At 36.4% G+C, this 15,845-nt stretch overlaps 1 protein-coding gene across 2 annotated transcripts; it reads left to right on the forward strand.

The window, feature by feature from the left end:
• Positions 1-4,871: 4,871 nt before the first annotated feature.
• Positions 4,872-10,743, forward strand: spry2 (sprouty RTK signaling antagonist 2). 2 transcript variants are annotated; one of them, XM_028799573.2, is made up of 2 exons: positions 4,872-5,384; positions 8,974-10,743. In XM_028799573.2, exon 2 carries the CDS (start codon positions 9,025-9,027, stop codon positions 9,970-9,972), a length of 948 nt encoding a protein of 315 aa, XP_028655406.1. In that variant the 5' UTR covers positions 4,872-5,384; positions 8,974-9,024; the 3' UTR covers positions 9,973-10,743. The 2 variants fall into 2 exon arrangements, with proteins under 2 accessions (XP_028655406.1, XP_028655407.1); XM_028799574.2 differs by lacking the exon at positions 4,872-5,384 and adding an exon at positions 7,133-7,480.
• The last annotated feature ends 5,102 nt before the right edge of the window (positions 10,744-15,845 follow it).

Consider the following 15,845-nt stretch of genomic DNA (forward strand, 5'->3'; position numbering starts at 1 on the left):
GGGGCCCACGACAAAGCAACTTCTCAGCTGGGGATTTTGCTATACTGGGTAAGGAGCCCTCATGGCACAGAGCTGCATTCAAAACACAAAAATGGCAGCCTGACACTTATGTATGTATTTTATTATTTGTTTTACAAACTACAATGAATTTGCATTATCTGAATATTACATATACAGTTTTTTCAAATGGACTGTGTACTTTTATGTGTGTGTGTTTTTTTTTCAAACTTTAAACACCATTTTTTTTCCTTTTTCTAAACTTCATTTTATAAAGAAATAGTGCAAGTTACTCCACCCACATTATGTCCTTTAGAAAACTTCCTGTGTCCATTGATCACTAACTGAAAGGCCTGTCCATCATACAGTCGCTTTGTTTGGCAATCACTTCTATTTGAATTTGACTGACTGAGGAAACCTACGTTATTTATAAAGAACAACAAGGCTTTTCATTCATAAATTCAGCAGGGGAACAGGGTGCTAATGCCTGAATAATGGGGTGATGTGGTATTCAGGGCAGGAAGAAGCCCAACTGGTTGCCAAATACGAGAGTGATATAGAAGTAACTCAGTGGATGGTGAAACAATAAAAAGGAGGTCACACGTGCATATAATTACAAATTAGCTTTCATTTTTAAAGGTGTGAAAGTATGGAAGAAGATTACTGCAGAAAATTAGAGAAAAAAGAAGCTTGTAGCCGTTCAGAGCTGTTTCATTGCCAAATACTCCTACAAAATAGAACAAGACATTTTTTTCAGCAGTGTCCCTAATCTGCTCTACTTAGTTAACAACCAAGTCACATCTATTAAGAAATAAGTACATACAGTACAACTTATACAAAAAAATTCTCTACAGGACTGAAAATCACGAAGAAAGAAACTGTGTGTTATTCAGAGACTAAAACAAGCACTCTCGTCAGAAACTGATCAGAATGCTTAATAATAGGAGTTAAAAAATTTAAATTACAATATAGTAGTTACCCAATAAAAAATACAAACGTTAGAATTATTAGAAAATTAGAACAATAAAATGTCAAACTTGTGTAAAGGCTTCAGAAAGGCTGCACATAAAAACAGAATTTTGGGAAGGGCTTCATCCAACCTTCAATAAGTCTCATAATGCCATGCACGGGATTATGTTCAAAAAAATAAAACATGTTGATGGCACAATAAAGTTAAAAGAAAATAAGTATATGCTGCTATATATTAGTATTTCAGTTAAACCTGATGAATTCTGAAAATATTTTTACATTATATTTATTAACTGAAGTTATTAAGGTTTGCAAATGAGGTCATTTCATTAATAAAATAAGTTCAAAAATTGTGTGAAACCCTAAATGGTTCACTCTTATGACAGCACACTTTTCAAAGCACTGACCTTGCTCTGCAATAAATACTGTAATATTGATTTTTCTTGAGGCAAAAAGAAGGCACATTTGATGTTAACAAATTCAGGAATCTGACTCACTTTGTGTGACCTTTACTAAAGTGACAGTACTAATACCCACTGAGAATCTTTGTCTTTATAGTTATTATCACTTATTAAGGTACTGATAATTAAAATTAATCAAAGCTATAATATTAACACACTGAATCACACCTCCTGGTATAGTGTGAGGGGACTGGGGATCTCACACAATTTATTTAACATAACACATTTGCAGTCAGCTTCATCCTGAGGTACAGCATTTCACAAGTCTAATACAATTGTTCACACATTTTTAGAGTTGGTGTACTGACATGTTAAGTAACTTGTTCAAGGCAGCACAATGAAGGTGAGTACTGAAGGTGCAGTCTTGAGTCTTAAAATCCAAAGATCTAAACACTCCAAGTTAAACACTCAAGCCCATAATAGACAAAAAGAAAAAGACAAGGACCGAAGACTTCCAAATTAGCTTGCTTAGATTGCACCGTTCCAACATTCTGATGCACATGTTTAATTCAAAGTCGCCGGGAGTCTAGGCCTATCACAAAAGAAAAAATAAAACGCAGAACTCTGATCCATACTAATCCATTCTAATCCTAGGCAATTTGGAATCACAAATCATCCTTAGAACATTTATTTAGACTCTGAGACAAAAAAGAGGAAACTCACCCAAACATGATGACAACATGTAAGCTAACTACAGAAAGCAAGTTATGTGACCCAGCATGCAACCTACTGTGCCATCGCATCTGAACTATTTGAAAACAAATACGCATCTGTCTGTAAGAAAAATATTCTAATTTTCTAATTACAAAAAAAAAAAAGATTATGAACTGGGCAAAAGCAGGAAAGATGGTAGTTACTCATTTTTAATATATTTAAAGTGCCTCGCCAACCACATGTATGTTCAGATTGCCTATAAACAAAAACTAACAACTCATGTATAGCAATTATGGCTGCAGCTGGTGGAAAGCATCAATTGTGACATGCAAAATATGAGACCTACAGCTCTTCAAGGGAAATTTTTACTAAATATTTCCTGAAACTTTTATGGGTCAAGGATAATGTGTAAGAATGTCATCAGTTAGGATATAGTTGCATCTGAATTTAGTAACATATTTAACACAATAAACAAGTGATAATAAGAAAAATAACATTGTGGCAGATAGTACTTTCTCTTTCTTCCTTTTTGGTTTTATTCAGGTTACCCCACAAATATCCTCTAACACTGGGGGGTGATGGAGTAGTTTTTTTTAAGGTTGAATGCTTTTCCTGATTCTAGCTTCTCTTAATTGCATTTTATGACATGCAGAACTATTAAAATCTTACAATACAAGGTCACCAGGTCATTCTGGAACATATAAACAATTTATTTGGCTTAGAACCTTACTGCAGTATATACTGTTTAAGTAATTGCATTTGGAGGAATCTTAAGTGATTCTCTCACAAAGCACCATGGGTGGGGATTGAACCTACAACCCTGTAACGCTTTTGCCACTCACCCATCCTACTTACTTGTCATTTACAGAGGTCATTACAATTTTTTATGGTGTAATCTCTCAATTGATTGATGCATTCTTAAAGCATGATTAGTTTTAGAAGATCTATACAGAGAAAAACCTGTCATTGGCTTCAACTTGCAAAATGTTTCCGTTTCAGTGCATGCTCATATGTTGATAAAAGGTTACGAAAATCACTATTTACCAACACAGCAGGCTCTAAAACACCAGTAAAAATTAAGAAGTGTAATTTTTCATCTTATTGCTCAGTAAATTAACCATGTTTCCTTAGTATAAATATTAAACACATTATAGTAATTAGTCTAACTGTTGTACTGTATGTGCAAATATATTTATTTCACACCAAAAAATGATTACTTAAAGAGATGACATTCAAAGAAGTTCTCGATTAAGTATTAAATGTGAAAGAGTAACCATTATAAGAAAAGAAACACTAAAACACGGAACAATTAAATATGTAATTCTTATAAATAACCATTTGAAGAACAGAGTATTTTCACTTCGTCTCGAGAGTTGTTTTAACCTTTTTTTTATATAAACTTAAAGCCTTAATAATGGGGGGAAAGCATTAAGTGTTACTATTATCAATATACTCAAAGAAACTGACAGTCAGAAATGTAACTGAGAAGAAAAAGTCTAAACCCCTCTGGTGGCCATTAATGACTTTGCAATGAAGAGTTCATTTTTTTAACGTAATAACATACAGTATTTACCATACAAATACAGTATTTTTGTAAAAGTCACTCTTGTCTCAGTTGTGATGATTAAAACATAAAAGGCAGATTTTGTTTGAAATAACATGAAACATAATGGCACAGTAAATGCTACTTTATGGGTTTTTTTATTCACTCCCCACTTCATTTTCTTGTGCCAATACAAAATCTGGTGCAAGTCATGAACAATACATAGATTGGATGCCAGTTCAATGGTGGCACTACCTACCCTAACCTCTAACACACACATTGGTCGATTTGCCAATCCACCTAACCTTCAGTAAATTAAAAATTATGTTAAACACTGCCTGCATTCCTGTTTACTTTTATTTTAACATAACTGACAAACTGGCAAAAATAAGGTGTAATAAGGAAACAATTTTCTTGATCCTTAAAGAAATATCAAGATGCCCCTTAATAAAAGCAGCTTTTTGAAGTCTGAAAGGATGCTTTTATTATTGATGTGTGGAAAGACAGTTTGAATACAAGGGCATTCATTAGCTTTGATATATGTAAAGTGTTAGCAAGAGACGCAGAATACACAAAGTAACAGCCTTCAATTAAAACAACACCCTGAGGACCAAACTCTAAACCAGATCTCCCACAATTCAGATACAATTCTTATCAAGATAGATAGATAGATAGATAGATAGATAGATAGATAGATAGATAGATAGATAGATAGATAGATAGATAGATAGATAGTGTTCTGAATGCGTGTTATCATTATAGGACTTTAAGACAAATTCAATATCGTAGTGTCTAAAACACACTTGAAAATTTCTTCCTAAATTTTACGGGAAAACCATTTGACTGATCAATATCCTTTAAGTGAGAAAGGTGCATTTTAATAGTGATTCTGTCATTTTTTATGCTAAATTGTTTTGAAAAGGAATAAACTATTTGTGATTTGGATTTTCTCAAAAAAAGTCCATGTGCCGCGTGTTCGTTCAGGATGGCGTGTCCCATTTAAGAGGGTTTTTCCTTTGCGCTCCCATTTTCCTACTTTGGCATTGCCCCTTTAAGCGCGTCCCCTGCTGCTCCGAGTAGCTGCTGGCACCAAGCAGTGTGAATGTGAGTCCTGTCGAGCCAATGAGCTGGGACCGGATACGATATATCCTCTGGGACAACAACTGCTCTGTTCCTCCTCAGATCCACTTGACGCCATTTACAGCATAAACCCGACCTCCTCCGGAAAGAGAAAAGAGAGAGAGAGAGAGCGAGAGAAATAGAGAGAGCGAGAGAGAGAGAAACTCGAACGCACCTCAGCTCTCAAAACAGCTAAACATTCACCAAGTAGAGCAGCGCTCTTCCAGACACCACCAGATCCCAAAGCACTGAAATGCACGTCCTAATCTGAATCCGATCTGCAGCGCTCTGCTTTGCTTTTCGCTGAAGTCGCAACAGTTTGCTGGATTCTGTTTACTTTCTTTGCAAAAGAGTATTCGCTGCATTACTTGGCCCCCGCTGACGCCCTCGTGTTCGCCGAAGGAAGAATATCTTTCCTGCAAAGTCTTAAGGCGGACCGTGAAAATTTGAATTGGATCATTCAAGACTCTATGTCCTGTTTTGGGAAGTGCTGTATTATTATTATTGTTTAGTTATCGTTATTTTTGGGTGGATTCTCAACTGGACTGAAATTAATTCTGATTCGTTTTCCTCCTATTCCGCTTGGAATTATTTGCAAATTCAAGAGAATCTAAGGAGAGGGGTGCAGCGCTGCGATCACGGTGAGGACTGTGTTTATAATTATTTTGCAACCTTTTCACTACGGCAGTGCAGGATCAGTTGTTACACCCCATTGTAAATTAACGTTTTGAGACTATCCGGATTTGATTTGTCACTGGCTGCTACTTTTTAACCTGTGCGGTTACGCTGTGTTTGTGCATGTGCGTGTATGCGTGTGTGTTAAGTGACTTTCCATAGCCCCAAGCTCCGCGCCATTGGGGCTGCAGAGGGGGCGTAAATCCAGTCTCGTGTTCACCAGTTTTCATTTTAATGTAACTGATCAGTTAAAAGTTTCGATCCCAGCAAGCATGCAGAAAAACGTGTGTTCGGCTTATTTTCGAACGCTCAAACACATCGATCGTTTTACTTTGTGTCAGAGCCAATAAAAAGCTAACTTTTTTACAGTGGCGCATTTCACGTATTCTGCATTTTAATCGTTATCCTAAAGCTACCCGTAACGTATACGTTGCCCTTTGAAGCTTGCTCGTTCGTAAATGTAGAGATCATCCAAAGTGACAGTTACTTTTTCATTTTCCTGTACTGACTATTTTAAGATGCTCGCTCATGTTGTGGTTTATTTTATTGTCTTTAGCTCAGTGTGTGTCTTATCATATTTTTCCAACCCCTTGAGTGTTTACCAAACGCCCCACCCCGATAATGCAGTCCTTGCGCCCCTAATTCTCAGTCTGCTCACACAACCACGCGCGCGCTGCACCGTGCATGGTGGCGATGGTGGCGGCGTTGCTGTAAACGTTTTCCTTCGCTTTCCCATCCTTTGGATGATATCGCATCTTAAAAGATTTGCTGCATCGGTTTCTAGTGACGGCGGAGGTCGCTTGACAGCGTGCGCAGTTTGATCGTCGCAGCCTTTTTGCTTGACGACTGAAGCGAATATCGTGCACGTTGAGTACAAAGTTACACGGTGACAGCTTCACTTCCATGGACTGCCAAAAGTCCGTGTGCGCGTACGCGTCTCGACCCGCGTGAGGCGGTTGCACGCTTGCGCGCTCTTCGCACGTTTATTGCGGCCGAGGTGGCGGACGGCTCCAGGCTAGATTTTTTCTTTTTAACAAAAAAGAAATGAAATAATAAGGGTGTAGTGGTGCCAAATACTATACTCTCATGTTTCGCAATAGCGATTTTAATGGCAACCTCCTGCGTTGTTTTGACCTCAACTACAAGCAGCTCTTTTTCAAACACACCGCCGCTCGCCCTGTTATCCTGCACTTCACATTTATTATTTCCTTCCCCCGCTCTCCGTTGTTGTTCATTTCTAATGTAAAAAAAAAATTGAGCTCATACTCGCCTTTTTTGTTTTCGATTTACATCTATAAAGGTGCCCTGGAAATGCGCCGGCGACTGTTTGTTATGTTAAGAAGCCTGTTCGGTCTTATTGTAATTCACGAGGGACCTCGAATAGATCTTAAAAAAAGGGGGTGGGTGGGCAGGACTGCTGCTGTGCTGCAAGGCAGCTCCGGCAAAAGTTCGTCCCGGATGGCTTCATGCATATTGCACATGCGGTATTTACACACTTGCATGTTTAATATTCCTGTGGGGGCATGTCATTTGTTACCCTTTAGCAATTATATAGCGCCTTCATTCACTCACCGTTACCCTAAGATAGTGGAAACACTGAGTTGTTTAGACCAGTCTCCTGGTGGCTCTAACTTGCGTACTTTTTAATTACAAGCGTGGAGTTAAATTTCCCCATTGTTTTTTTGTTGTGCGTGTGCATGCACAACGTGTAATATTATAAGCAGTGAAATTCCTAAGTAATAAGGTGAAAATCAGTAGGAGTGAACATTAGGAAAAATTGCAACAATAAACAATCAATGCCACCACTCCACCCATGAGAAGTGACCGTTGGTTATTTTCATATTTGTCTGGGAATATTATTTTATTCTTGATGCACACAACCCCACCTTTACTTTTTTTTATACGTTTAATTCCCTTGCATGTTTTGGTCATCTCTTGTATGAACTTGGTGGACCTGCATGTCCAGCAGCCAACACAGCAGCACATTTCCAGCTGACAAAGAGTGCAGCAGTGAGGAAGGATGTAATGGGGCTTATTAGGCCCGTAAACTCTGGGTGCAAAGGTGATTTTTTTTGTAATCTTTTTACTCAAAGAACGAGGGGCATTTACTATTCTGAAATTGTGTACATATATCCTTTTTTTGCTAGCAGTCCAAATGTGGTTCTCATAGCCTTAAAAAGTGTGGTTTTTTTGGTTGTTTTATGAATGATTGGTGCTCAAAAACCAATGACACATTATGTGTGAGAAGAACATGTTGCAGAATAATCCTTTGTTTGACTTTTGTCTTTATCTGATAATATGGGTTTACTTTCACAGTTTGTAAAGCCAAGTATTTGTTGTTAGTAGTTTTTGACACTAACCTATACTGCACTGATATGCAATAACCTATTTTATTATGTTATTTAGTGAATAATTAATAACCTTTGCTTTGAGTACATTGGGTGGATTTTGGACCATACTTTATAGCTCTGGTGGCAATTAATTAAAGTCAACAGTAGACCATATACAGTGTGGAGTGTTTTGGTACGTCATTGCGATTAATCATATTATCGACTATAGTTATCCTTTTTGGCTGCTTAACACAACACTGGGTAGTCAAGTGTAATTATTAAAGGAGAGCATCCCTTTTCCAGTCATCCAGTTGAAATGTACTACTTTAGAATTATTTGATAAATCACTTTTTACTTGAACATTTACTGTGAAAAACAGTGTTGGTGATATTATGATAAAGTTACCAAACACAAATTGTCTTCTATTATGCAAATTAGCTTTATTATACTGCAGTACAATCTTTGGCTTTGGTGTTTCACTAATTGAGTTAAACAATTTGTTCACAGCTACTTCTGAGTTCGGCTTTGAGCATTATCTTCTATATTATGACTTAGATAAAATACCATACCGTATCAATATGTTGTGCCTATGTCGTTTTTGTTATCATTTTTCTATATGCACATAAATATGAGAGAGTTATGGCAGTGGAAAATATAGATAACAAACAAACAGAAGGAGGTCCTGGATATTGAAATGTGGTTTTGGCTTTTACATGTCACAAGGTCTTGTGATGTCTAATAAAAGATAGCAAGTGGTAAAGATCAGATGTGACGTGATACTTGTGTATTCTGTTCATTTATGTTTGGGGTTATTTGGCAAGTGGACATTCAGTAAGACTTGACCTTGACAATAAAGAATAACTCTTAACTATCAAAAATGCTTCTTTGGTATGTACTTGCCACATGTTGCCTTTCCTTCCATTAAAAAAAGAATATAATAATTTTTGTTTAAGTTTTACATTTTTGGTGTTCCCTACAAAATGCTTACAAGACATTTTTCCTAACTTTTTTACGATTTACAAAGAGTTCCTTAAGTATTTTCTTATTTGTCTACACTTTTGTTTTAACAACACAAACTTCATTGAGCATAATAGCAAAATTCCCAGAATTCCTTATCCACGATATGATTTCTTAATTAATTTTTAGGTAATTAATTCTGAAAGTTTGCTGTGTTACATCCAATTTGTTATCTTACTTTTTCTCTTCCTCTGTATCTTTCCTTTAGGATTTCAGATGTGTTCTAGGTCTGTTGGAGTGATCGCTCTTCAGAGTACAGATGGAGACAAGAACTCAAAACGGCAGTGGTTCTCCTACCCTGCTGCATTTTTTGCTTGACGGTGGGAGGCAGCATATGGGAGAAATAGACACAAGAGATGGATTGAGTCCACAGGTTCAGGTGTTGTCACTTGAACAAATCAGGATAATAAGAAGTACAAATGAGTACACGGAAGGACCTATGGTGGCTCCAAGGCCTGGGGTAAAGCCTGTCACTTCCCAGCCTCCCCAGCAGAAGACTGAAAGGGTGCATGGATTGATGAGTGAGCAAGAGCATCAGAGGTTTACACACAGAGGTCAACACCACCATTCTTCACACTCTTCTCGAGTGCCCTTAACTCGATCAACCAGTACAATGAGTACTACTTCAAGGAGTAGTACCTCTTCAGAACAAAGACTTTTGGGAACATCTCCCTCGCCGCCAGGTCAAATTGCAGACCGGATAATCAGGGTACAGCCCAAGTCTCCGGAACTGAAGTCTGATATGCTGAAACCCTTGCACTTAGAAGAGGGTGGCAAACACATGTACCGTTGTGAGGACTGTGGAAAGTGCAAGTGTGAGGAATGCACCAATCCCAGGACTCTGCCCTCCTGCTGGGTTTGTGACAAACAGTGCATTTGCTCAGCTCAGAACCTGGTTGACTATGGTACTTGTATTTGTTGCGTAAAGGCCATTTTCTACCACTGCTCTAATGATGATGAACATGACTGTGCTGACAACCCTTGCTCATGCAGTCAGTCCAATTGTTGTGTTCGGTGGTCTGCCATGGGCTTCCTGTCCCTCTTTTTGCCTTGTTTGTTGTGCTACCTTCCAGCCAAAGGTTGCCTTAAATTGTGCCAAGGATGCTATGATTGTGTGAAACGACCAGGTTGCAGATGCAAAAATACAAACACAGTATACAGAAAAGTCTCAAATCCCTCACCTCGTAGTTACGAGAAACCAACATAAGAGGCACGGCTCTCTCAAGAACTTTCTTCATACACAGCAAAAGCTAACAAAGTAGTTCGGGCACTGTAGTTATCAAGGGGGGGGGGGTTTGGGTTTACTTAGTGATTTTTAAGTGACCCACTTTTAGCTGCCATTTTAATTGGAAAAGCTTTTTGATAAATCCCAGCCTTTTTTTTCCCCTTCATTCTGAGGCTTATATCCAGAGTGTTAACTGTTCAGATTTCAAGTAACTGATAAACTAAAGCTGCAAAAATCTTCTTGACCCTTTGTGTATTGTTTGTGAATAATTCTTGAAAAATATGTAAATTAGCAAATTACTTTTTGTCCAACCAGAGATAATGTTATTATATTTTTGTATATATAAAATTGCAACTGTGAAAGAATGGTGCCACACTTGGTGGCATCTGGATAAAATATTATACTAATATGTTGTACATTCGGTTGAATGTGAATCAATCAGTATGTTCTAGATTATATTTTGCCTTACAAAAGCCACCCTTTGTGAATCTTGTCCCCTCAGCCACTTGTATATTGTACAGTGACCATACAAAAACAACCTTTATTTTCTAATTTTTTTCAACATATTGTTTAGTGTAAAGAATATTTATTTGAAGTTTTATTATTTTATATAAAAAGAAATATTTATTTTAAAAGGCATCTTAAAATATTGCCCTTTTTTAAAGAAATCTTTTTTGTTGCTACAGAAAAGGGTGACAAATCAGATGCATATGTTCACTATAAAATAGAAAATATATTAACGTTTGAAATTAAGATGTAGTGTTTGTCTTTTTTGCTCTATACTTGATGTTGTCTTGAAGGAATGCTTTACTTATTTGAATCTGAGAAGCAAGAGTCAGTAGTTAGTGGTGGAAGGATAGATTTTGACATGTTTAATTCTTATAGTGAGATAAAGTAGTGTGTGTGTGTGAGTGTGCAAAGAAAGGCAGAAATTTAACATACTATGTTTCTTACATATACTTTGGATTTCAGGGTGGATGATACGTTTTTGTCAGTGTTCCATATTGAAAAATGCTTACTTATCAGAAATGAAGTATAATTGCCTAATTCACATTACATTAATACACCAAACTCATAACTTTGCAATATTACACATTGTACTCATTTTATAACATAATTTTAGTGTTTTTAAACACTTGTATGTCTATCTTGTTACACTTTGAGGTTATTGTAGGGAAAAAAAGCATATACGTTATGTAAAAAAAACAAATGTCTAATCTATATATATTTATTTATATATATATATTTATATATATATATATATATATATATATAATTGCATTATAACTTTTATTACAGCAATGGCTTATTCAGCTATGGGTGACGTAAGGATTGGATGAGATGTTATGAAACCTATTTCTCGTTTTTAAAAAAAAAAAAAAAATCCTGAATTTGTTCCGGCAAATTTTAAAAACAGTTTTAACACATTTAGGTTACAAACAGTGTCATAATTAGAATGGGAAATTTCCCATTGTTGAAATTCAGTAAGTTGTTCTTTTTTTAAATTAAACTGTATATAACAATTTTTAGAATATTACAGGAATACTATTAAGGTTTTGGGTGCATGGCAACAACCCTCCCTGGTGGCCACTAATACACAAATGGCCAAATTTAAATCACTAATATACATGTTTTTTTGGTATTTGGAAAGTAAATCTATGCCAATACAAGGAAACGTTGCAAACTCATGTAGACAGTGACAGGGTGTGAGATATAAACTAATGTTGCTTGATCTCTAAGTCAGCAGTGCTAACTACTGCACCACTATACTGCCCCAAAATAATAACAAAATGTGGAAAAATTATATAATTAGTAATTATGTATATATATAAACATATATAAGTAAAAATATTTAAAATAGTAATTCTAACATATTTTGAGAAGTATTTCTACATCTTCAAGATATATATATGTGTGTAGCTTTAATGTTAACAAATAAAAAGTCAAGAGGTTCTGGTACTTGAAGCAACACAGCATTCATGGTGAGTGTAATGTAGACAGGCAGCAGTAAAAAATATTGAAATCATGCACCTAAAGAAAAGGTATGGAGTGTTATCCACTCTTGAGCCGTGGTTTATTGTATTACCTATAAGGTTGTTTGTAGAAAGCCAAATATATTTTAACCACTGTAGGACAAAATATATAATTTAGAAATAAGTTTAAGATGGTTATACCCATTACATTTGAAACTGTGCAATTGTTAACTGTCCCCATACAATTCAAAAAGATAGTTTACTGAGTTCTCATGATATGCATTTATGTTACAGATATTAAAAAATTGGAAAAGCATCTTGTGCTATATTTGAAGTATGCAACAAATTTGGAATTTAGCATTGTGCACTCTTTAATCAATGCTTTAAATGTTGTGAAGTATACAGTTGGTCTTGTGAATTGATTCCGGGTAAAATTAACATTTGCCTTAAGAATCTTTCCTGCTGGTCTAGCAATTTTGACCCATTTATGTACTTATTTGTTTTTGATGTTTGTAAAACAGAATCAAATCAAAATTTTGTAAACATTGCAAGAAAAAGAGAACAAAGTTGACAAATTATTGTCATGTCATTTTCTAACCTGCTTAATCCAGACCTGGTTCTAGCATAGGGTACAAGGCAGGAACAAACCCTGGACAGGGCGACAGTTCATCATAGGACTAACACACCCACACAACACAAACACACTAGGGCCAAGTTAGAGTTGTCAGGTCATCTAACCTGCATGTCTTTGGGCAGTGGGAGGAAACTGATGCAGACATGGGGAGAACATGCAGACTCCGCTCAGGGAGGACCTTGGATGTGGATACTGGTCTCCTTACTGTGAGGCAACAGTACTACCATGCTGCCCACCACAAAATGCAAATTGGATAATCTATATTATGTCAGGATTTTAGTACAGGGTTTCCCATATTCAGCAACTTGGTAGATTATTTGCTGTTTACAAATATGTATCACAAGTTTGGGTAAATTTGGTTTAACTAGAAAGTACAAAGTAAATAGCTTTTTTTTTTTTCAATATGCCAAAACTGAATGCATTTTCAGCATTAAAACCTGATGTTTCTCGAATGCAAGTAAAAAATTTCTGCATTTGTGTGTGTGTAACATGATGTACAAATATGTGTGAGATTGAGATGCATCACTTTAAATTGAGTTGGATTCCCAAAAGAAAAGTTTGACCTTCATGTTTCACTTAGCTGTTAGGCAGGGAAGTCTGCTTGAGGTAGAGACAAGGATGTTGTTGGGAAGGCTCAACCAAAGTATTTATTAGTTATTCTACCATTAACAGAACATTATATGATAAAGGGAGGAAATTTTATTACTGTGTTAAATAAATATGTTAGACTGCAGCACAGGCCTAGAAGAAGCAGAGTGAATGAGATTCATTCAAATCGCCAAGCACCTGACTTCTGTCTTGATGACTATATAATAGCTGCAAGTGCCAGACTTGTATTTGCTAAAAACACTGTGCTTCTGCATTATAGTGATCCAAGCCTCTGAATCACCTCACTTTGCTGTTTTTTTTTTTTTGTTGTTAATGTGCAATTACCTTTTTCATTTTTATGTTTGAACATGTGCGCTTTAAACTAGTGGTCGTTTCAGCTGCTTGTGTTAAGACTCTTATTGATTAAAACTGAACTGTTGCAGCCCTTATTAACAGGTTCTAAAACATGCACTTATTGCATACTTTTATACTCTGGCTGAAGTGTCTGAAAAACAGGAAATAAGTCTGAAAGCTTTTTATCTTTACAGAGGGGAAGAAAGGAACAGAAGTTGGCTGGTTTCCTTTTTAGCTTCAGTTCAATTGCTGGAATCTTAATTTTTTCCTTCCAAGTGCGCATCTGGAAGTTGTAGAGCAGCTGAACGGTTTTGCAGGGTTTCTTTAGTGGCGCTGCTTGGGAGGGCGGCATATGCTACACTTGAGCTTTGTACCCAGCTCAACTGCGTGGCCTGTATGCCAGATGTTTAGAGTACATAAAGGCATATCAGATTTTAAAATACAGTTCATAGAAAAAAAGCTTAGTTGCAGGAAAACACACCCTGAATCCAATTAGATCAATAGCCAGATAGAGGTTGAGTGTTAAATTGCATCTTTGTAATTATGGAAAAAGAAAGTCTGCTTGTATTGCAATAGTGTGTCTCATTTCAACATACAATACATATATAACATTTATGTCCTGCACCTGAAGGCTACACCTCATTAAAATGGAGCTTCCTACCCTGTTTGTACAGCAGGAGACAAGTTATCCATTTATTAGGACATGATATTTCATATTCTACATTAGAAATATAAATGTATTGTGCAGGATATTTGCTAAATATCCTGTGTTGCAGTATTGTTTATGTGGCAGATGCCTTTACCCTAGGCAATGTACAGGATCAGGATGCATTACAATTGTTTCCATATATATTTTTAACAACTGGAGCACAAGCATGGTTAAGTGATGACTCAGGGTCACACATTGAGTCAGAGGCGGTGATTTAGTTGACAGCCTTGTAGTTTAAAGTCTGATACCCCAGCTAGTATGCCACAATAAATATGAAAGTGGGTCAGCCTGGCAGCAAGATGGCATGGGCCATTCTACACTGTGGTGTCAATAAAGTTTCCAGAATTATCAGAGTAATTGTGTGTCCTGTGCTAAAACAATCATGCTTTTAAAAGGATTAAACTGCATTGTGTAAAGTGCTTTCTTATAGCTAATATAAATAGAATAATTCACAAATAAACATTAATTATCATAAATGTATATAGTGGGAGGCTCAGTGCAGCTTCACTAGCATTTGTCCTGCACGTTCATTTTGAGCTCTTTGACATTCAGTGCTGTTGAAGCTTTACCTTTCTTTATAACCATTTTGTGCTGAAAGCGTCCCTTGATCAGCTCTTTAGTTCCTTTAACCTATTTTTCATTTGCTTGCTTTTTCAGATACTCGGTGCTAACCTCAAATAATAATCCACTGTTTTCCTAGACATTCACTCATTCTTTATTATGGCAATATTCTAGAAAAGGTTACCTTTACCCCGCAGTATTGTGTCCTGAATTTAAACATAAAATTGTCAAATATGATCTCTAAAGTCAAAGTACATTTTAATTTAACTATTTAATTAGTAACTACATACTAATGAACCCCACCCCCAACTCAGGCTACTGAACCAGTACTTCAAAGAGGACCCAAAAAGTGTAAACATCATTCTCCAATCTACCAGTCTTGCAAGATATTCAATGGTGTTAACGTGTCCCTTGTGAAAGTTTTCATCTGCCAGGCTACTGGACCATTCCAGCAGCTTTACAAGCTAGTATTAAGAGATAGTTTACTACTGAATCCAATCCTTTCCATGGGAAAAATGGCTATTTTGGCTTCTTCATAAAATTTTTTGAGACAGGAGACATCTTGCACATGTGACTACTGGCGCTTAGGGGGCACAGGAGATCATTACACCTTGTATAGTGGTGGGTGCTGCTGATTAAACGTGTACCTCTACTTGAAGACAGTCATTAGGGATGGCAGGATGTTTACAAAACCTCTTGGCTGCCAGAGTGCATATTGTTAAGATTTTCACTAGACTAAACAGATTATAGTGACCAGGAAATTAATAAACTGAGATAATGCTGTAAACACAATTGAATAAGCACTGGTCAAAATACCAAGCGAGCTAATAGGATAAAAAAACTGGAAACATGGGAAATTTTGGCTATGTATTCTATGGTATTGTCTTCTCAGTAACAGGGAAAAGTTGAGAGATTTGAGAAAGAGATCCAATGCATACTGCTATCTTTTATGGGCCAGACATAGTGACATAATACATCAACATGGCTTCTAAGTCAGGTGACATGCAATGTTGTGGAGAAATCTTCAGAAAAAAAA

This window comes from Erpetoichthys calabaricus, chromosome 4 (assembly GCF_900747795.2).
Source record: "Erpetoichthys calabaricus chromosome 4, fErpCal1.3, whole genome shotgun sequence".
NCBI classification, from domain to species: domain Eukaryota; kingdom Metazoa; phylum Chordata; class Cladistia; order Polypteriformes; family Polypteridae; genus Erpetoichthys; species Erpetoichthys calabaricus.

Coding starts and splice junctions, on each gene's coding strand:
- spry2 (XM_028799573.2), top strand. CDS start 9,025: ATGGAGACAAGAACTCAAAACGGCAGTGGTTCTCCTACCCTGCTGCAT.